Source organism: Aquarana catesbeiana, linkage group LG08 (genome assembly GCF_042186555.1).
Source record: "Aquarana catesbeiana isolate 2022-GZ linkage group LG08, ASM4218655v1, whole genome shotgun sequence".
Classification (NCBI taxonomy): Eukaryota; Metazoa; Chordata; class Amphibia; order Anura; family Ranidae; genus Aquarana; species Aquarana catesbeiana.
Genome location: NC_133331.1, coordinates 271473969 through 271496374, shown reverse-complemented (window position 1 = coordinate 271496374; position 22406 = coordinate 271473969). Strand labels below are relative to the sequence as shown.

Below are 22406 nucleotides of genomic sequence, written 5' to 3'. Positions count from 1 at the left end.
CATTCCCTTTTTGCAACAAAAAAGTAACAAATAAAATATTAATGATAAAAAAGAGAAAAAAAAATGGGAGGATTTTTTTTTTCCTTTTTATTTGCTCATTCTCTTTATGCAACAAAAAAGTAACAAACAAAACAAAAAAATATTGATGGTAAAAAAAAGAGAAAAAATTTGTAGAAAAACAATTGCTATTGGAAAAAGGGGAGGATTTTTTTTCTTTTGTAATTTGCTCATTTTCTCTTTATGCAACAAAAAAAAAATATTAATGGTAAAGAAGAGAAATGATTTGCAGGAAAATAATAGCTAACGGTAGAAGGGAAGGCTTTTTTTTTTTATTTGCTTATTCTCTTATGCAACAAAAAGGTAACAAACAAAAAAAAAATAATGGTAAAAAAAGAGAAAAAAAAATGCAGAAAAATAATAGCTAAAAGGGGGATGGGAGGTTTTTTTTTTTCTTATTCTCCTTATGCAACAAAAAGTAACAAACAAAACAAAAAAATATTAATGTTAAAAAAAAGAAACAAATATCAGAAAAATAATAGCTAATGGTAGAAGGGGAAGGTTTCTTTTTCTTTCTTTTTTTTTTACATTTGCTCATTTTCTCTATATGCGACAAAACAGTAACAAACAAACAAAAATATTAATGGTAAAAATAAAAGAGAAAAATAATGTAGAAAAATAATAGCTAACAGGAGAAGGGGAGGCTTTCTTTTTTTCTCATTTTCTTTTTATGCAACAAAATATAACAAAATAAAAGCAAAAAAAAAATTAAAAAAGGTAAGAAAAATGGGGGAAAGAAATAAGCAGAAAGTAATAGTTAAGGGGAGACGGGAAAAAGGGAGTTAAGTAGGGCTGATTAGGGTTAACAACAATAAAAAATAATAGCTAACGGTAGAAGGGGAGGCTTTCTTTTTCTTTTTCTTTTTTTTTTACATTTGCTCATTTTCTCTATATGCAACAAAACAGTATCAAATAAACAAAAATATTAATGGTAAAAAAAAAAAAGAGCAAAATAATGTAGAAAAATAATAGCTAACAGGAGAAGAGGAGGCTTTTTTTCTCTTTTTCTTTTTATGCAACAAAATATAAGCAAAAAAAAAAAAAACGGTAAGAAAAATGGGGGAAAGAAATCAGCAGAAAATAATAGTTAAGGGGAGACGGGAAGAAGGGAGTTAAGTAGGGCTGATTAGGGTTAACAAGGGGTCAAATAGGAATAAAAAATACATTTAAAAAAATCTTTAAATAAAATCATTTAAAGATGTTTTGCAGACTAAAGTTCACATAAATGAAATAGTAAATACAATATAACCTTCCTTTATCATGTTACATGATATTGCAAGTGTTATTTTACACAGGAGTCTGCATTTTGACATATATTTCTATTGTGTAATAGAAAAAATGCCTGCTGTCGTTTTGACAGCCGCGAATAACAGCAGAGGAAGCACCAGTGGGGAGGGGGCTGGGCATAAGAGGTGTGTCCTAAAAAAATTCTTGAAGTTTTATTAGGACGTAGCTTATATGTTTAACACTTTGAATGACAATTACTCAGTCATGCAGCACTGTACTCAAATAAAAATTTTTATCATTTTGTTCACACAAATAGAACTTACTTTTGGTGGTAAAAAATCACCACTGGGTTTTTATTTATTTTTTTTTGCTAAATAAACAAAAAAATTTGTTTCTGTTATAAAAATTTTCAAATAAATAATTATTCTTTATAAATTCAGGTCAAAGTGTATCCTGCTACATTTTTTTGGTGAAAATAACCAGAATCAGAGTTTATTATTTAATCTGTAGGAAAGTTATAGAGTCTACAACATATGGTATATACAGTGCCTTGAAAAAGTATTCACACCCTTTGAAATATTCCACAATTTGTCATGTTACAACCAAAAACGTAAATGTATTTTATTGGGATTTTATGTGATAGACCAACACAAAGTGGCACATAATTGTGAAGTGGAAGGAAAATGATAAATGGTTTTCAAATCTTTTTTTTTACAAATAAAATATCTGAAAAGTGTGGGGTGCATTTGTATTCAGCCCCCTTTTCTCTGATACCTCTAACTAAAATCTAGTGGAACCAATTGCCTTCAGAAGTCACCTAATTAGTAAATAGAGTCCACCTGTGTGTAATTTAATCTCAGTATGAATACAGCTGTTCTGTGAAGCCCTCGGAGGTTTGTTAGAGAACCTTAGTGAACAAACAGCATCAAGAAGGCCATTGAACACACCAGACAGGTCAGGGATAAAGTTGTGGAGAAGTTTAAAGCAGGGTTAGGTTATAAAAAAATATCCCAAGCTTTGAACATCTCACGGAGCACTGTTCAATCCATCATTTGAAAATGGAAAGAGTATGGCACAACTGCAAACCTACCAAGACATGGCCGTCCACCTAAACTGACAGGCCGGGCAAGGAGAGCATTAATCAGAGAAGCAGCCAAGAGGTCCATGGTAACTCTGGAGGAGCTGCAGAGATCCACAGCTCAGGTGGGAGAATCTGTCCACAGGACAACTATTAGTCGTGCTCTCCACAAATCTGGTCTTTATGGAAGAGTGACAAGAAGAAAGCCATTGTTGAAAGAAAGCCATAAGAAGTCCTGTTTGGAGATTGTGAGAAGCCAAGTGAGGGACACAGCAAACATGTGGAAGAAGGTGCTCTGGTCAGATGTGACCAAAATTTAACTTTTTGGCCTAAAAGCAAAACTCTATTTGTGGTAGAAAACTGACACTGCACATCACCCTGAACTCACCATCCCCACTGTGAAACATGGTGGTGGCAGCATCATGCTGTGGAGATGTTTTTCTTCAGCAGGGACATGGAAGCTGGTCAGAGTTGATGGGAAGATGGATGGAGCCAAATACAGGACAATCTTAGAATAAAACCCGTTAGCGTCTGCAAAAGACCTGAGACTGGGGCGGAGGTTCACCTTCCAGCAGGACAATGACCCTAAACATACAGCCAGAGCTACAATGGAATGGTTTAGATCAAAGCATATTCATGTGTTAGAATGGCCCAGTAAAAGTCTAAACCTAAATCCAATTGAGAATCTGTGGCAAGACTTGAAAATTGCTGTTCACAGACGCTCTCCATCCAATCTGACAGAACTTGAGCTATTTTGCAAGGAAGAATGGGCAAAAGTTTCACTCTCTAGATGTGCAAAGCTGGTAGAGACATCCCCAAAAAGACTTGCAGCTGTAATTGCCGTGGAAAGGTGGTTCTACAAAGTATTGACTCAGGGGGGCGCTATACAAATGTACACCACACTTTTCACAGATTTATTTGTAAAAAATTTTGAAAACCATTTATCATTTTCCTTCCACTTCACAATTATGTGCCACTTTGTGTTGGTCTATCACATAAAATCCCAATAAAATAAATTTACGTTTTTTGGCTGAAACATGACAAAATGTGGAAAATTTCAAGGGGTATGAATACTTTTTCAAGGCATTGTATGTTCAAAATCCTTACATAGTTAAGCACGCCAACCTTGTATCTCCATATGTAATGTGAACATCTCAGTGACCCAATAAGAGGTACTTGAGCCACCTACAGTTTATCACTGAGATTTACGTGAAAGGAAAATAAAGTAATTGACTATCTATCAAGGAGAGGAGGTAAGTGGTTCCAATCAGTGATTTCAGAAGTGCTTTTCACCCAAAATCTCCTGTTTTTTTATTTAATATTTAAATTAGAAAAAACACAAAAATAATACGTATATTTTTATATTTTTTATTTTTTGTTATTTTTATAGTCCTATTCAAGGCAAAGTCACAGGTTCTCTTGGTAGCCCTACCAATTCTCTCTGAGGTGCGCCTCTAACCTGTATCTTGGTGTCCTTTCAGGAAAGGGTACGACTCATTTATAAGGTGAGTACTAAGGTGGTTGCTTAGGTCAATCTCATGCTGAAACCCTTTCCCACAGTCAGAACACGAAAAGGCCACTTCCTTCGAATGAGCTCTTTGGTGCCCAGCAAGGTCCACATTACTCAAGAAGAGTTGCTCACAAACTGTGCAACAAAACGGTCGCTCTCCAGCTTGGGTCTTTTGATGCCTCGCGAATGGAGTCTCCTTGCCATGAACCCTCTGATGTTTGGTGAGGTCGGGCTTATTGGTGAAGCGCCTGCCGCAGTTGTTGCACGCGTAGGGCTTTTCGCCCGTGTGAAGCCGTTGATGTTTGATAAGATCAGAGCTTCCGGCGAACTGTTTGCCGCACTCTGAGCAGGAGTAAGGCCTCTCACCTGTATGGGTTCTTACGTGTAAGGTCAGCTGGCTCTTCCTGAGAAACCGTTTGCCGCATTCGGCACACGGGAAAGGCTTTTCCCCCAGATGGGTCCTCCTGTGTGAGTCAAGATTGTAGGCCCGGTTGAAGCGTTTTCCACACTCAGAGCACTCAAATGGCTTCTCTCCAGAGTGAGTCACCTCATGGCGGGCCAGTTCCGACTTTGATGGGAACTGTTTGCCGCACTCTGGGCAAGGAAATTTGAGAGATGAAATCTGGTGCCGCCCAAGGTGCCTCAGGAGATCAGAACGTGCTGCAAAACGTTGCTTGCATTCTGGACATGGTAAGATCTTGTCCTGGTGGGTCTTTTGATGCCGGCCAAGGTCTGCCTTGTTCGTAAAACACTTCCCGCACTCAGAGCACAAAAAAGGCTTCCAGTTCAAGTGGATCCTCCTGTGCCGGGCCAGGTCAGAGCTGTTGGTGAAGCTTTTCAGGCAGTCGGTACAGGAGAACGGTTTCTCTCCTGAGTGAGTGCGCTTGTGGAGAACAAGACTCTCTTTCCGGAGAAAGACCCTCCCACAGGGGCAGGAGAACGTCTTTTCTCCTTTGTGGATCCTGACGTGGGCCGCAAGGTTTTCCACCCGGTTAAAGCACCGGCCGCATTCGGGGCAAGCAAAAGGCTTCAAGCCCGTGTGAATCCTTTCATGCCGGTTCAACAAGGACAGGCAGGAAAATCGCTTGTTGCACTGCGAGCAAGAGAAGTTTTTTTGGCCTTCAGCCTTTCTGAGTTCCAACTTTCGACTAAGATCTTCTTCACTCTTTGAACGAACCGATATCTTTCTCTTGTCCGCCAATTTAGCTTTGCAAAGATTTGTAGTCTCCTTTTTTGCAGGCAAAGGAACTTCATCTATCAGATTAGCGCTCTCCTCCCCCTGAAAAGGGTCTTGATTTTTGAACTGTGGAGTATAGATAGTGTTGGCAGGCAGTTCTTCATTGCCAATCACAGATATCTCTGTAACCTCACTGGAGATGTATGCTATGTCTTCGTGGGGTGTGTATATCGTGGTAAGGTTGCCATTCTCCATGGACACCAGCACCTCTTTGGTGTAGACCGCCGTGTACCCGTGGTCATTATAAATGTTGCCAACAGCGTTTCCATCCTGAATGGAGACTATATGGTTGAGGCTGTCTTTGGCATCAGCTTCCACAGTTGCCGAGACTTCCTGCCTGTTAACTGCTATAATGAACCCGGCTTCATTAACTTGACCATGTGAAGAGGCAGTGGTGGCTGGTAACCCTCTGAGGGGGCCAGGAGAGTAAATCAAATCTGCTGGAAAACAAATAACAATAAAATATCTAAATATGTGAAGCTGGCCAGTTTAGTATACACATTAGAAAGATCATCACCTTTCATTTTACCATGGAAGTCAAGGGTTGGGTAATTTTCCACCACCACTTCTTTGTAGACTTCTTTGTGTCCATCAGAGCTCTGTGGGTTTTCCACTGCAACTGAGACATCCTGATACCTTATAGGAACCTGACACACACAATGATACAGTCACCATCCAGACACATCCCTTGTCTGTTACTGGATAATGTCCCAGAATTCCCACCACCGCTCACCTCTCCCGTCAGCAGCTCAATGAACTTCTGGGTGACTTCTAGAATTTTCTTGGTGTTGCTTCTCTCAGGTGTCGGGGAGGATGGTGGAAGCTCCATGGTGGGGTCCTGCATCTTTTTCAAGTTGGGTGCAACCCAGCCATCGGAGAGCTTGAAAGTGATGTAATCCTGGAGTACAGAAAAAACAAAAGATTATTCCTGTATATGAGCCAAGCTAGGCATTCCCATTTCTATAAAGTCATGTGACCTCCCAGAATCCTTGTCACCTCTCCGATCAGCTCGGTGTTTTAATAGAGATAAGAGTGATGTCATGTGACCTCCCAGAATCCTCTTCACCTCTCCGGTCAGGTCTGTGTTTTATTAATAGAGATAAGAGTGATGTCATCTGACTTCCCAGAATCCTCCTCACCTCTCCGGTCAGGTCTGTGTTTTATTAATAGAGATAAGAGTGATGTCATCTGACTTCCCAGAATCCTCCTCACCTCTCCGGTCAGGTCTGTGTTTCATTATTAGAGATAAGAGTGATGTCATGTGACCTCCCAGAATCCTCTTCACCTCTCCAGTCAGGTGTGTTTTATTAATAGAGATAAGAGTGATGTCATGTGACCTCCCAGAATCCTCCTCACCTCTCCGGTCAGCAGGTAGAGGATCTCCAGGGTGAAGTTTAACATCTCATTAACCAGGGCTCGTCTACTTTTGTCCATTCTGATTGTTGATAGGGTTCCGGATCTGCATAGACTGGTGGTTACCGTTCCTCAGGATGTCCGTTAGTGATGTACACGGACAAGCCTTTAAAGACAAGAAAGAAGGCAAATGTAAAAAACTGAGGTGTTGACAAGGCTGGACTACCACCACCATGGCCTATAGGTACACAAGCTATGGTGGACAACGCTGCCCCCTATCTTCTGAGATCAGTTCCATCACACACAACATATTCTCGATTTACCAGCCCCAACCTGGTCTCATATATGGTGACAATAGGTACGTGAGCTTTAATAAAATGGCCATCGTTCTACTGATGATGGAGCCATAGGGGGCAAAGCCACTTCTTTAGCTCTGACGCACGTAGCCATAGGCCTAATGATGAATCTGAACCCTTAAAGACCACAGAACCTCAGAAACCCAATGATCAAATCTCCGTGAAATGGAAATATGGGAGTATTTTAGCACGAGCTCCCCAAATAAACACTTATTAAAAAATGATAATAAACAAACAAGTAATGCAGCATTTGAAATGGGATATTGAAAGGCACAGTTGGTCAAAAATAAACAAAGGGTGCATTATTAAACCTTATTCCCATGACTACAATGAGCCCCAACACTATCAACATAATACTTAAAGGGATACGACCAATTCTTCCAGTTCCCATTTTATTTGATTACTCTCCCTTCTCTGAAACCGTCCATGTGCTCATTTTCCCAACAATACTCACCTGCAGCCTTGTAAACACACAGACAGGAAGTCACTAAGTGCTCTTTGCACACTTCCGGGTTCACAGCGTGGCCATCGCTTCCCTAGCAACCGGGACAGAAAAACGCCACGCCCGCTAGTCGCTGATTGGTCGCCTTTTCTGTTTTTTTTTTTTTTTTTTTTGCATACACGGGCTGCAGTCCTTACCCGTAACCAGCAGAGGGAGCGCGTAGGCATATGACCAATGGAACGCAAATGCGGAAGTCAGGTGGAAAGGATTTGAAACGCATAATCATGAAGTGGCTCTTGTAAATTTGGGGAGTAGAGCGGCTTCAGGTAACGGGGCGTTTACTTAAAGTTCAGTCCCGCGATTCCAAAACCGCCTCTTTTCATTTAGTGAGCTGTGCCCATATCTATCATGGCAATCTACGCATCCACGGCTATCGCCTCATAACGTCAGTAGCGTCTAGCCCCTGTGCATGCGCAGTAAGCGGGGTGAAGCCGCCGGTCGAGGGTGTAGCAGCAGGGAGCGAAGGAAGGTATATGATGGGTTTGCTGTATGAGTTAGAGGTAGAGGAAAGGGAGGGGTGGAGGAAAGGTAAGGGGAGGAGTTACCTGTAGAGAGTTGTCTGCAGAGCTGACATTCTAGTGACAGAGAAGACTCAGGCTGTGTGTTAGAAATGGGGGGGGGCGATCGATCATCTGCTAGTCCTGGCTGAACCGGCCCCCATTCGCCCTCTGGTTTATTGGGGCGCAGTGGGCAGAGCATTGGCGCTCTGTTATTAGGAAGGGAGAAGAAGTGTTGGGGGAATTGCGGATATTTTCCAGCGTGCTGGAGCACGGGGAATCTGGGGGGGGGGCGGGACTACGTGTATGGGAATCTGAGCCGCTTCCACCCACCATGGGGCGACTGTCCGACGTTCAGGATGGGAGCGACCTCTCCTGGTGACGGGGCGTTCGTCTCTTAACGGTCTTCTGTAACGTGTCCGCCGGCTCTTACAGCTGGGCAGAAGTCCTTTATTGTGACCACCAGTGGCGGCCTGTCCATTAGGGGCGCCACCCCCTAATCTACATGCAGGGCGCCGGACGCACGGATTTCTATGGGTTTTTGTTTTTTTTTAAAGGACATGATTGGAGCCTGAGGCTCTAGTTGGCCTAAAAAAGGGTGGGCTTAGGGGCAGAATACTCCGCCCTGAGCCCACCCAGTTGTGTGACAATAGCGAAGAAATATTCGCTGTTGTCTTCCTGATTCTCCTCCTGGCCAATCAGGAAGCGGGTCCTGAGACCCGATTGGCTGGGAGTCTCTTCCTGTTCAGCTGGCAGGAGAAGCAATGTCCCAGGCTCCTCCCTGGAGCGAGGAGCAGCATAGGCCTCCTAAGGTAAGGCCACAGATCACTGCAGTCCATCTCTCATGGGGGGGGCCACTGATCGCCGCCATCCGTCTCCCACAGGGGCGCGGGGGGCACTGATCGCTGCAGTTTGTCTCTCACGGGGGGGGGGCAACTGATCCCTGCCATCCGTCTCTCACAGGGGCGCAGGGGGCATTGATTGCCGCCGTCCGTCTCCCACGGGAAGGGGCATTGATTGCAGCCGTCCATCTCCCACAGGGGGAGACATTGATCACCGCCTTCTGTCTCCCACGGGGGGGCATTGATCGCCGCCGTCTGTCTCCCACGGGGGGGCATTGATCGCCGCCGTCCATCTCCCTCGGGGGGGCATTGATCGCCGCCGTCCGTCTCCCACGGGGGGGGGCATTGATCGCCGCCGTCCGTCTCCCACGGGGGGGGGCATTGATCGCCGCCGTCCGTCTCCCACGGGGGGGGGCATTGATCGCCGCCATCCGTCTCCCACGGGGGGGGGGGGGCATTGATCGCCGCTGCCGTCCGTCTCCCACGGGGGGGGGCATTGATCGCCGCCGTCCGTCTCCCACGGGGGGGGGCATTGATCGCCGCCGTCCGTCTCCCACGGGGGGGGGCATTGTTCGCCGCCGTCCGTCTCCCACGGGGGAGGGGCATTGATCGCCGCTGCCGTCCGTCTCCCACGGGGGGGCATTGATCACCGCTGCCGTCCGTCCCCCCGGGGGGGGCATTGATCGCCGCTGCCGTCCGTCTCCCATGGGGGGGCATTGATCGCCGCCGCCCGTCTCCCACGGGGGGGCATTGATCGCCGCCGCCCGTCTCCCACGGGGGGGCATTGATCGCCGCCGCCCGTCTCCCACGGGGGGGCATTGATCGCCGCCGCCGCCCGTCTCCCACGGGGGGGCATTGATCGCCGCTGCTGCCCGTCTCCCACGGGGGGGCATTGATCGCCGCCGTCCGTCTCCCACGGGGGGCATTGATCGCCGCCGTCCGTCTCCCATGGGGGGGGCATTGATCGCCGCTGCCGTCCGTCTCCCACGGGGGGGCATTGATCGCCGCTGTCGTCCGTCTCCCACGGGGGGGGGCATTGATCGCCGCTGCCGTCCGTCTCCCACGGGGGGGCATTGATCGCCGCTGTCGTCCGTCTCCCACGGGGGGGCATTGATCGCCGCTGTCGTCCGTCTCCCACGGGGGGGGCATTGATCGCCGCTGTCGTCCGTCTCCCACGGGGGGGGCATTGATCGCCGCTGTCGTCCGTCTCCCACGGGGGGGGCATTGATCGCCGCTGTCGTCCGTCTCCCACGGGGGGGGCATTGATCGCCGCTGTCGTCCGTCTCCCACGGGGGGGGCATTGATCGCCGCTGTCGTCCGTCTCCCACGGGGGGGGGCATTGATCGCCGCTGTTGTCCGTCTCCCACGGGGAGGCATTGATCGCCACCGTCTGTCTCTCGGGGGAGCATTAAGCACCAGCCACCACTGGTGACCACATTCTCCTGTTATATGGCAGAAGTCTCTAGCAGTCCTTTGTAATGTGGCCGCTGTCGTTATGTCATGTGACCATCTCTAGCAGTCTCCTGTAATGTGACCGGTGTGTCCTGTTAAGTGGCAGCAATCTCCAACAGTCCCTTATAATGTGGCAGCAGTTTCTAGCAGTCCCTTGTAACGTGGCTTCTATCTCTAGCAGTCTCCTCTAAGGTGGCAGGAATCTCCAGCAGTCTCCTGTAATGTGGCAGCAGTCTGCAGCAAGCCCTCTTTAATGTGACAGCGGTCTCTAGCTGCCTCCTATAATGTGACCGGAGTGTCCTGTAATGTGGCAGCAATTTGTAGTAGTCCCCAGTATTGTGGCTTCTATCTCTAGCAGTCCCCTGTAATGCGGCAGCAGTTTTTAGCAGTTCCTTTGTCATCTGGCAGTAATCTCCTGTAATGGGGAGCAATTTGCAGTGGTCCCCTGTATTGTGGCTTGTATCTCTAGCAGTCCCCTGTAATGTGGCCAGTGTCTCCTGTAATGTGGCAGCAAATTATAGCAGTCCCTTGGAATGTGGTAGCAATCTATCTCTAGTAGTTCCTTGTAATGTGGCAGCAATCTCCTGTAATGTGGTAGCAATATATCTCTAGCAGTCCCTTGTAATGTGGCAGCAATTTCAAGTAGTCCCCAGTATTGTGGCTTCTATCTCTAGCAGTCTCCTGTAATGTGGCAGCAGATTCTAGCAGTTCCCTGTAATGTGGCTGCAATCTCCTGTAATGTGGCAGCAGTTCCTGGGAGTTCCTAGTAATCTCCTGTAATGGGGAGCAATTTGTAGTGGTCCCCTGTATTGTGGCTTGTATCTCTAGCAGTCCCTTGTAATGTGGCAGCAAATTGGAGCAGCCCCCTGTATTGTGAGATGTATCTCTAGCAGTAACCTGAAATAAGGCAGCAGTCTTCTCTAATGTGGCAGCAATCTCTAGCAGTCCCTTGTAATGTGGTGGCAATCTCTAGCTAGATTATACAGGGGACACAGCCTATCTGCTTGGTGCCTTTTCTGGCCATTTTGTTATTACTTGGGTAGGCTGCACCTCTCGTTCTGCAGAATCCTGTTGTTTTTCCCCTCCCCCTTCTCTGTTATGACTGTACAGGAAGATGGGGTACAATATTCTCTATACAGTGGGGAAAATAATTATTTGATCCCCTGCAGATTTTGTAAGTTTGCCCACCTACAAAAAATGAAGGTTTTATCATTTTTTTTATCATAGGTGTATTTTAGATGATAAAGACAGAATATCAACCAAAAATCCAGAAAAAAACACAATACAAATGTTATAAATTGAGTTGCAGTTCAGTGAGTAAAATAAGTATTTGATCCCCAAGCAAAACATGACTTAGTACTTGGTGGAGAAACCCTTGTTGGCCAGCACAGAGGTAAGACATTTCTTGTAGTTGGTGACCAGGTTTGCACACATCTCAGGAGGGATTTTGGTCCACTCTTCTTTACAGATCTTCTCTAAATCCTTAAAGTTTCTTGGCTGTCCCTTGGCAACTCAAAGTTTCAGCTTTCTCTATAAATTTTCTATAGGATTAAGGTCTGGAGGCTGTCTAGGCCACTCCATGACCTTAATGTGCTTCTTATTGAGCCACTCCTTTGTTGCTTTGGTGGCATTTTTTTGGTCATTGTCATGTTGGAAGACCCATCCTCCATGACCCATCTTCAGTGTCCTGGCTGAGGGAAGAAGGTTCTCATCCATGATTTTACAATACATGACCCCATCCATTGGCCCCTCAATGCGGCAAAGTTGGCCTGTACCTTTAGCAGAGAAACAGCCCCAAAGCATCATGTTTCCACCTCCATGCTTGACTGTAGGGATGGTGTTCTTAGGGTCATAGTCAGCATTTTTCTTCCTCCAAACACGCGAGTCGAGTTAAAGAGGTTGTAAAGGTAAAAGTTTTTTCACCTTAATGCATTCTATGCACTATCCATTCTATGCATCCCCCATCCCCCCCCCCCCCCCGTTTTACTTACCTGACCCCTCGAAAGTTCTGCGCTCGCCCCCGACATCCTCTTCGCTGCTCAGCCTGGCCGTTGATTGGTTACAGTGGATGGATTGAAAGCAGCGCAGCCATTGGCTCGCGCTGCTGTCAATCACATCCAATGATGCGGCGCACCGGGGGGCGGGGCCGAGTGATGCTATGGCCGCCGGCTGTATCATGGGAGCGCGCCCGCAAGCACTCAACACCATGCGAGAGAGCTTGCATGAAGGTGTTGAGTCCTTGCGGGAGGGGGGGAGCCGAGACAGCCGCCGAGGGACCCCAGAAGAGCAGGTTCGGGGCCACTCTGTGCAAAACGAGCTGCACAGTGGAGGTAAGTATAACATGTTTATTATTTAACCCCTTCCCGCCGACCGTACACAGATATGCGTACTCGGCTTTCCAGGGTTATACCGGGATGATGCCCGCAGCTGCAGGCATCATCCCGATACCGTTGTTTACAGCGGGCGATCGGCTACCCGTGTATAACAACCGATGCGGCTAAAAGCCGCTCGGCTGTTATACCGGAGGAGCGGGAGGGGACATCCCCCCCTCCCGCCGCTGTTACCGGGCCTCCCGTGCGATCGGGAGGCCCGGTGTCCATTCGGCTGCCTTCGGCGGCTGGGGGCGGGCTGGAACGAAGCTGCGAGCGGCTTCGTTCCAGCCTTCTTGTTGTAAACGCGGAAGCGACGTCATGACGTCACTTCCCGTTTACTCAGCTGCCAATGGCGCAGAATTTAAAAAGTACACAGTATTCAGAATTGCCGTTTTCGGCGATCTGAATACTTTGAAGTGTAAAGAAGGGATGGGGGGTCTTTTAGACCCCCCCATCCCTCCATAAAGAGTACCTGTCACCACATATTACTGTCACAAGGGATGTTTACATTGCTTGTGACAGCAATAAAAGTAAAAAAAAAAAAAAATTTAAACACAATTTATAAAGTACAAAAATAAATAAATTAAATAAAAAAAAAAAAAAAAATTTTTTAAAGTGCCCCTGTCCCCGCGAGCTCGCGCAGCGAAGAAAACGCATACGGAAGTCGCGCCCGCATATGTAAACGGTGTTCAAACCACACATGTGAGGTATCGCCGCGATCATCAGAGCGAGAGCAATAATTCTAGCCCTCCTCTGTAGCTCAAACCTGGTAACTGTAAAAAATTTTAAAGCGTCGCCTATGGAAATTCAAAGGTACCGTAGTTCGTCGCCATTCCACGAGTGCGTGCAATTATAAAGGGTGACATGTTTGGTATCTATTTACTCGGTGTAACGTCATCTTTCACATTATACAAAAAAATTGGGGTAACTTTACTGTTTGGATTTTTTAAAATTCATGAAAGTGTCACTTTTCCAAAAATTTGCGTTTAAAACACCGCTGCACAAATACCGTGTGATAAAAAATATTGCAACAATCGCCATTTTATTCTCTAGATTCTCTGCTAAAAAAATATATATAATGTTTGGGGGTTCTAAGTAATTTTCTAGCAAAAAATACGGATTTTAACTTGTAAACACCAAATTTCAAAAATAGGCTTAGTCATGAAAGGGTTAAAAAAAAATTATCTTTAGTGATCCTTTAATACCAAAGAGCGCAATTTTGATCTCATCTGACCACAGCACTTTCTCCCAATCCTTCTTTGAATCATTTAGATGTTCATTGGCAAACTTCAGAAGGGCCTGTACATGTACCACCTTGAGGAGGAAGACCTTGCAAGTGCTGCAGGATTTCAGTCCATGGCGGTGTATTGTGTTACCAATGGTTTGTTTGGTGACTGTCGTCCCAACTGCCTTGAGATCATTCACAACCTTCTCCTGTGTAGTTCTGGGCTGATCCCTCACTTTTCTCATAATCATCATTACCCCATGAGGTGAAATCTTGCATGGAGCTCCAGACGAGGGCAATTGATTAACTGAGTAACAGTGCCTCATCACTGTTATTTTGTATTTCTTCCATGTGCGAATAATCACTCCAACAGTTATCCCCTTCTCACCAAACATCTTGCTGATGGTCTTGTAGCCCATTCCAGCCTTGTGCAGGTCTACAGTCTTGTCTCTGACGTCCTCTGACAGCTCTTTGGTCTTGCCCATGATGGTGAGGTTTCAAATGGAAGAGAGAGATTCTGTGGACAGGTGTCTTTGATACACATAATGGTTTGTCGTTAGGAGCACCTTCTTAAATTGACAGGACTAAACTGTGTACCACGTAAGCATGAGCACATACTGTAGCCAGTCTGTGGGAGCCAGAATTATTGTTGTATGGTAGGGGATCTAATACTTATTTGACTCACTGATCTGCAACTCCGTTTATAACATTTGTGTGACGCAAGTCACTTTGGGTGGGGGGCCCGTGGAACCAAGAATCCCTTGGGAGGGATGGGAAACCCTTGTTTCAGCTCCCCATGCACCTATGTCTAAGTCACCCTGTGTCTCTAATACTCTAAGGGTGACTGAGAACCTCAGTCTGATCTGTACTAATTGGACTCACTGTACAACCACACTGGAATGTGGTGTGTGTGTGTGTGTGTGTATATATATATATATATATATATATATATATATATATATATATATATATATATATATATATATATAATCAGTATCTCACAAAAGTGAGTACACCCCTCACATTTTTGTAAATATTTTATTATATCTTTTGATGTGACAACACTGAGAGCCGGTTCACACGGGGGCGACACGACTTACAGTGCGACTTGGATACAACTCGAGCGTGAACCACAGCGCAACTTGAAGTCGCCTCCAGGACAGGGGACTTTGCCAGTGGCCAATCAGAGCTTATCAGCTCTGTGTGTTGGAAGGAGGGGGCTGCCTGTTTAGTGGGGAGTACCTGGGTAAATTCCTTTCTGCTTCCTGTAGAGTTGCCTCACTATGATCGGGGATCCGACTTGGAGGCGACTTCCATTGAAATCAATGGGTACAAGTCGCCTAGAAGTCAGATTGAAGTAGTACAGGAACTTTTTCTGAAGTCGGAGCAACTTCAGTAGTGTACATTAAGACGGCTCTCATTCACTAACATTGATTTCCTCATGCCACGCGACTTGAAGTCGGATCCCATGTCGCCCCTGTGTGAACCGGCTCTGAAGAAAGTGAGTGAGTGAGTGAGTGTACAGCTTGTATAACAGTGTAAATTTGCTGTCTCCTCAAAATAACTCAACACACAGCCATTAATGTCTAAACTGCTGGCAACAAAAGTGAGTACACCCCTAAGTGAAAATGTCCAAATTGGACCCAAAGTGTCAATATTTTGCGTGGCTACCATTATTTTCCCACACTTCCTTAACCCTCTTGGGCATGGAGTTCACCAGAGCTTCACAGGTTGCCACTGAAGTCCTCTTCCACTCCTCCATGGCGACATCACAGAGCTGGTGGATGTTAGAGACCTTGCGCTCCTCCACCTTCCATTTGAGGATGTCCCACAGATGCTCAATAGGGTTTAGGTCTGGAGACATGCTTGGCCAGTCCATCACCTTTATCCTCAGCTTCTTTAGCAAGGCAGTGGTCGTCTTGGAGGTGTGTTTGGGGTCGTTTTTATGTTAGAATACTGTTCTGCGGCCCAGTCTCCAAAGGGAGGGGATCATGCTCTGCTTCAGTATGTCAAAGTACATGTTGGCATTCATGGATCCCTCAATGAACTGTAGCTCCCCAGTGCTGGCAGCACTCATGCAGCCCCAGACAATGACACTCCCACCACTATGCTTGACTATATGCAAGACACACTTATCTTTGTACTCCTCACCTGGTTGCCACCACACACGCATGTCACCATCTGAACCAAATAAGTTTATCTCAGTCTCATTAGACTACAGGACATAGTTTCAGTAATACATGTCCTTATTGGGCTTGTCTTCAGAAAACTGTTTGCAGGCTTTCTTGTGCACCATCTTTAGAAGAGGCTTCCTTCTGGGATGACAGCTATGCAAACCAATTAGATGCAGTGTGCGGCGTATGGTCTGAGCACTGACAGGCTGATCTCCCCACCCCTTCAACCTCTGCAGCAATGCTGGCAGCACTCATACGTCTATTTTCCAAAGACAACCTCTGGATATTATGCTGAGCACGTGCACTCAACTTCTCTGGCTGACCATGGCGAGGCCTGTTCTGAGTGGAACCTGTCCTGTTAAACCACTGTATGATCTTGGCCACCGTGCTGCAGCTCAGTTTCAGGGTCTTGACAATCTTCTTATAGCCTAGGCCATCTTTATGTAGAGCAACAATTATTTTTTTTAGATCCTCAGAGTTCTTTGCCATGAGGTGCCATGTTGAACTTCCAATGACCAGTATGAGAGAGTGAGAGCGAGAACACCAAATTTAATACACCTGCTTCCCATTCACACTTGAGACCTTGTAACACTAATGAGTGACATGACACCGGGGAGAGAAAATGGCTAATTGGGCCCAATTTGGACATTTTCACTTAGTGGTGTACTCATTTTTGTTGCCAGCGGTTTAGACATTAATGGCTGTGTGTTGTTATTTTGAGGGGACAGCAAATTTACACTGTTATACAAGCTGTACACTCACTACTTTACATTGTAACAAAATGTCATTTCTTCAGTGTTGTCACATGAAAAGATATAATAAAATATTTACAAAAATGTGAGGGGTGTACTCACTTTTGTGAGATACTGTATATATTGTCTCATACTATGGTCTGCTCTGTGTTGGGTCATTTGGGGTGTGGCTGTATTCCATTGTTCTATTGTGTCTGTCTGCCTTGGTTATTATGGGATGTGTATGTAGATTAGCTGTGAGAGGGGAGGGGGCGAATTCCTCCAACACCTCCCTGCTGATTGGACAGTCTGAGGAGAAGTTTGAATATCTCTGTGTACCTGTGTTTCAATAAACAGTTCCATGTTGCAGTTTTGTAACTGAGCTAGTCTCGCCTGGTTCTTACATTATATGGGCTGTAATATCTGATATATGAAGTTCCAGACTGGAGGAAGCAGTGTGCTGACGGTAGCACTCAAGCGGAGTGTGGGACTTTCCGTTACAATTTTGTATCCTGTGTTTTTTCTGGATTTTTGGTTGATAGTCTGTCTCTATCATTTAAAACACACCTGTGATAATAATTATAGATCCTTCATTTCTTTGTAAGTGGGCATACAAATAATTATTTTCTCCACTGTATAGATCTTAAATGTTCTATTTATAGAACCTTCCCACATAGATTTTTTTTTTTTGTCTCATGTTCAATATTTGTTGTGCACTCTTGTAGGGCAGGATGCCGTCATGTATCGTGAAGGGCTGCAACTTCTCATGGAAGAAGAAAGACCCCAACATCATCCTTCACTCCTTCCCGGGGGACCTCACCGCCATCAAGTCCTGGCTCCTGGCCACGGCACAAGTCACAAAGCAAGAGTTCGAGAACATCGATGAGCTTTGCCAGAAGATCCTGGTGGGGAAGGCGAAGGGCCTGTACCGCATGTGCTCCCAGCATTTCACCATGGACTGCTACTACCAGAGGCGGATGCTGGTCTCCCTGAAGAAGGAAGCCTTACCTTCCATATTTCCTGACAAGAAGACCATCGAGCTGAAGGCCTTGAGACCGAAAATGTATAAACCCAGAAAGAAGAAAGTTCCTCCACCAAACCCGACACTGGGTGTAGGTGGTGCCCCCACAACAATGGCCATGGGGCTTCCTCTGAGGGTCGTCAAACTGGAACAAGACAATCCAGTTCCACTAACTAGTCCTTATTTAATTTCAGAACATGGTTACTATATATCCCACAGTGATCCCTATACTCAGAAACGGCCATGGAATGCAGATTGGAGTGGCAGCATTGGTGAGGCTTTACATCCACTAAAAAGGACCAGAACTCTTGGAACAAACACAGAATACTTTCCTGGCCAGAGACACAAGGCCACCTTCACGGACAAAACTATCAGCATGAGACACAAGGAGGTCCAGACGGAAAGAAGCAAAGAGGATCAGTGGCTGTGCGGTTGCAAGCAGGAGTCCAGATCGACCACCCAACTGCCCTCTGGGGTAAGAACCACAATATATCCGTCCAAAGCACTTCCGATGACCACAGAGTCGCTTCCCACAAAAGACAGTACTCTTGACTTATCTGAACATCAACCATCAGGAATTGGGTCTTTTTCCAATATCAATGGTCTTCCCGAATTTCCAAAATCCAGAAGGTCTACAGAGGTGGTAGGTGTTTGCGATGTAGGATGTTCCTATTCGTGGCCCACGCCAAAGGAGGAGAAGCCATTAGTTATCCCTGTTTCATGTGACCCTGATAGAGAACTTACCTCAAGACGGGCAAGAAGCTACTCCTCCATAAAAGAAGAATATGAGGCCAATGGAGAGCAGTCCGGGGAACTTGGCATCAAGCCTGAGGACACAGACTTGGCCAGGGTGGAAATTCCCAGGACAAGCAACTCGTCGGATCCTATTTCTGAAAACAAGTACATAGTTTTCGACAGCTGCCTAAATAAACTTCTAATGTACTGCCGATGCCTCGCTGATGAAAGCTGTAATGGGCGCATAGGGAAGTTAAAAAAATTCTTTGTTGGATCTAGCGTGTCCGTGAAGGCAGAGTGCTCCAATGGCCATCGGTTTCACATGTGGGACAGTCAACCATAAATGTCCAATTTGTAGGCATAAAAGCATTCTAGATAATTTATATAATACTGGGCTAGGAAACACATCATCTTCCAGGAAGTGGAGGGCCGGGTGGTATGGTCCAGTAGATGTGGCCATGTATGTAGTGTTTACATTCACATAATATATGAAAATTTGAGATAAACTGCCAGGAAGCAACAGCCTTTCTCAACCAGGGTTCAGTGAAAAACTTGGGTTCCTCCAGAGTTTTCAAGGGCCTTAATTCAGCAGTGATGGACTGTTCTCCTGCCTGGTAGTGCCCACGTAGTATTGGCACCAACACCACTCACTCTTTCTACTGACCACCAGTGTAAGAAAGCCCTCCTCTCATTGACCATCATTATGGTCAGGACCAACAGCCTTTCTCATTGAAGGTCCTGTGAAAACCTTGGGTTCCTCCAGAGTTTGCTAGTGGTTCATTCAGCAATGATGGACTGTTTTGCCTGGTGGTGCCTATGTAGTATTGGCACCAACACCTCTCACTTCCAACTGGCCACCAGTGCAAGGAAACCCTCCTCTTATTGACGACTAGTACGGTCAAGAAGCAACAGCCTTTCTCAACCAAGGTTCCTTGAAAACCAGGGTTCCATCAGAGTTTGCTAGGGGTTCATTCAGCAGTGATGGACTGTTCTCCTGCCTGGTGGTGCCTACATAGTATTGGCACTAACACACCATTCACTCTTTCCACTTACCACCAGTGCAAGGAAGCCCTCCACTCATTGACCACCAATATGGTCAAGAAGCAACAGCCTTTCTCAACCAAGGTTCCTTAAAAACCTTGGGTTCCTCCAGAGTTTGCTAGGGGTTTATTCCAGCAGTGTTGCACTGTTCTGCCTGGTCGTGCCCACATAGTATTGGCACCAACACCACTCCTTTCCATTGACCACCAGTGCAAGGAAGCCTTCCTGTCATTGACCACCAGTATGGTCAGGAAGCAACAGCCTTTCTCAACCAGGGTTCAGTGGAAAACTTGGGTTCCTCCAGAGTTTGCTAGTGGTTCAATCAGCAGTGATGACCTGTTCTCCTGGCTGGTGGTGCCCATGTGGTATTGTAACCAACACCACTCATTTTTCCTACTGACCACAAATGCAAGGAAGCCCTCCTCTCACTGACCAACAGTATGGTGTGACTAATGTACCGTGAGCTATAATCATTTTCTCTGAGACCTGAGTATTAGCTCAAGGGTTCCGCCATGTTTCAGCATTCCCATAGCCATCATAGATAATCCCCGTAATGTATTTAATATGTTTATTTCCTATAATCCTCAGCTCCATCTAATGGCCATAATGTGGTATTTCCTGATTGACGTATTTCAGGAAATATCAGAAGGTTTCTAGAATTGAATTGAAAAGTGATACTCAAGTCCAAATATAGACTTATTTCAGTGACAGACTGTTTGCAAAACCTGCGCGTTCTGGGGGATGCGGCTCTGCCCTTTTTATCGGGGACTAAATGTTTTTACCCTTTTCTTTGTTACATTGTTTAAGCTTTTTATTATTATAATATACTATTGCTGCCATCGTTGTTCAGTGTTATTGTTGTTGCTATTAATAGTAGTTTACTGTTATTCCCAGAATTGTTACTATCATTATTGTTATTTTTATTATTATAAGAATTTTTTTATTTAGATTTAAATTATACGCTATATTACCAAAAGTATTGGGACGCCTGCCTTTACACGCACATGAACTTTAATGGGATCCCAGTCTTGGTCCGTAGGGTTCAATATTGCGTTGGCCCACCCTTTGCAGCTATAACAGCTTCAACTCTTCTGGGAAGGCTGTCCACAAAGTTTAGAAGTGTGTCTATGGGAATGTTTGACCATTCTTCCAGAAGCGCAGTTATAAGGTCGGGCACTGATGTGGACGAGAAGGCCTGGCTCACAGTCTCCGCTCTAATTCATCCCAAAGGTGTTCTATCACGTTGAGGTCAGGACTCTGAGAAGGCCAGTCAAGTTCCTCCACCCCAAACTCGCTCATCCATGTCTTTATGGACCTTGCTTTGTGAACTGGTCCAAATCATTTGGTGGAGGGGGGATTATGGTGTGGGGTTGTTTTTCAGGGGTTGGGCTTGGTCCTTTAGTTCCAGCGAGGGGAACTCTTAAGGCGTCAGCATACCAAGACATTTTGGACAATTTCATGCCCCCAACTTTGTGGGAACAGTTTGGGGATGGCCCCTTCCTGTTTCAACATGACTGCGCACCAGTGTACAAAGCAAGGTCCATAAAGACATGGATGAGCGAGTTTGGGGTGGAGGAATTTGACTGGCCTGCACAGAGTCCTGACCTCAAACCCATAGAACTCCTTTTGGGATGAATGGTCAAACATTCCCATAGACACACTCCTAAATCTTGTGGACAGCCTTCCCAGAAGAGTTAAAGCTGTTATAGCTGCATAATAATGATCCCTATGGACTAAGACTGGGATGCCATTAAAGTTCACATGCGTGTAAAGGCAGGCATCCCAATACTTTTGGTAATATTGTGTATGTTGCATTTAAGCCCTGATGAAGTGCTACAGCCCCGAAATGCATTAAATAAACTCCCGCTGCTCCAGGTAAGCCCAATTCACAGGAGTTTACTTATTCAGCATAGAAGGATGTCAGCCCAGATCACATCTGCATCACACAATGAATAAACCCGGAACGCTGCACACCTAGGATCTTCTAAACGAATCTTTATTAATAACAAACTGTATCCACAGAAACAGTGAGAAATCCACACAAGGGGGAGTGAGAGAGATGGTTGACACGCTTCACACTTATTTGATTGTTTCCTCATAACCTGAAACATGTTGGATATGTAAGGAGTTTGTTATTGAAATAAACTTTTCCAATTGGACTAAACTTTTTTAATCTGGCACCTTTCTCGTGTGTTTTATTGTTGTCTGTGTCCCTACTATAAAGATTATCTGCCAAAACAGGGAGTGGGAGGACATCTCGGAGTTGGGGGGTATTCAATTTTGACATCTGTCATTGCAATAGGTGTCCTGCTTGGACAGTTTCTCTTCACTCACTGCTTGGGCAGCAACTGCAACCTTTTAGGCTACCCAGAAACATGAGGTCACCACCAAGAATCCTCCAAAAGCAGATTGTCAGGTTCCTTAGATAGTGAGCATTTGTAGAAGGCCGACTCGGTGTCTAAGCTCCAGCCTGCTTCTTCACCAGGGTCCCTGATGGTGGGGATGGACTTGCAGCAGACTGGAAGCAGTTCACGGCCCCCAGATACGCCCAGTTGAAGATGCAAAGACCACTTAGGTGTGCAGAGTACAGAAGAGGATTCGGGAAACAAGCTGAGATCAGGGCACACGGCAGGCAAAAACAGTAGATGAAGCCGGGGTCAATACACAGAATAAAAATAGTATGCGGGAAAGCAGGAGCACAGAGAAACTAGGAAGTTGGCCAGGCAACATGAGTCGCACTGAGCATGTCTATATATATATATATATATATATATATATATATATATATATATATATATATATATATATATATATATGAGAAGAGTAACCTGATCAAGGTTTTAACTAGGGGTGCACCAAATGGGTTTTTTGGTGCCGATACCGAAAATGAAAAATACACCAGGCCGAAAATGACCGATACCAAAACTTATTTTTAAAAAAATGTTTTTATATAGGAGATGGTCAGAGACTGGGAACATGGTACAGGAGATGGTCAG

At 45.6% G+C, this 22406-nt stretch overlaps 4 protein-coding genes across 9 annotated transcripts in view; 2 read left to right on the top strand and 2 right to left on the bottom strand.

Moving 5' to 3' along the window:
* Positions 1-22406, bottom strand: part of LOC141106742 (uncharacterized) — a 168525-nt gene that overhangs the window by 92593 nt on the left and 53526 nt on the right. The window lies entirely within an intron of this gene.
* Positions 1-22406, top strand: part of LOC141105431 (uncharacterized) — a 101131-nt gene that overhangs the window by 62237 nt on the left and 16488 nt on the right. The window lies entirely within an intron of this gene.
* LOC141106447 (uncharacterized) lies at positions 3739-7815 on the bottom strand. 4 transcript variants are annotated; one of them, XM_073597229.1, is made up of 5 exons: positions 7273-7815; positions 6466-6628; positions 5843-6007; positions 5639-5756; positions 3739-5549 (listed from the first exon to the last, which is right to left on the bottom strand). In XM_073597229.1, the coding sequence occupies exons 2-5, from the start codon at positions 6541-6543 to the stop codon at positions 3817-3819; spliced, it is 2094 nt and encodes a 697-aa protein (XP_073453330.1). In that variant the 5' UTR covers positions 6544-6628; positions 7273-7815; the 3' UTR covers positions 3739-3816. The 4 variants fall into 4 exon arrangements, with proteins under 4 accessions (XP_073453330.1, XP_073453327.1, XP_073453331.1 ...); XM_073597226.1 differs by having other exon boundaries at positions 5627-5756; positions 7273-7814; XM_073597227.1 differs by having other exon boundaries at positions 3740-5546; positions 5627-5756; positions 7273-7813.
* Positions 7435-21588, top strand: LOC141106450 (uncharacterized). Of its 3 annotated transcripts, none has more exons than XM_073597237.1 (2): positions 7435-7586; positions 17339-21588. In XM_073597237.1, the coding sequence occupies exon 2, from the start codon at positions 17345-17347 to the stop codon at positions 18710-18712; it is 1368 nt and encodes a 455-aa protein (XP_073453338.1). In that variant the 5' UTR covers positions 7435-7586; positions 17339-17344; the 3' UTR covers positions 18713-21588. The 3 variants fall into 3 exon arrangements, with proteins under 3 accessions (XP_073453338.1, XP_073453336.1, XP_073453337.1); XM_073597235.1 differs by lacking the exon at positions 7435-7586 and adding an exon at positions 7709-7789; XM_073597236.1 differs by lacking the exon at positions 7435-7586 and adding an exon at positions 8115-8629.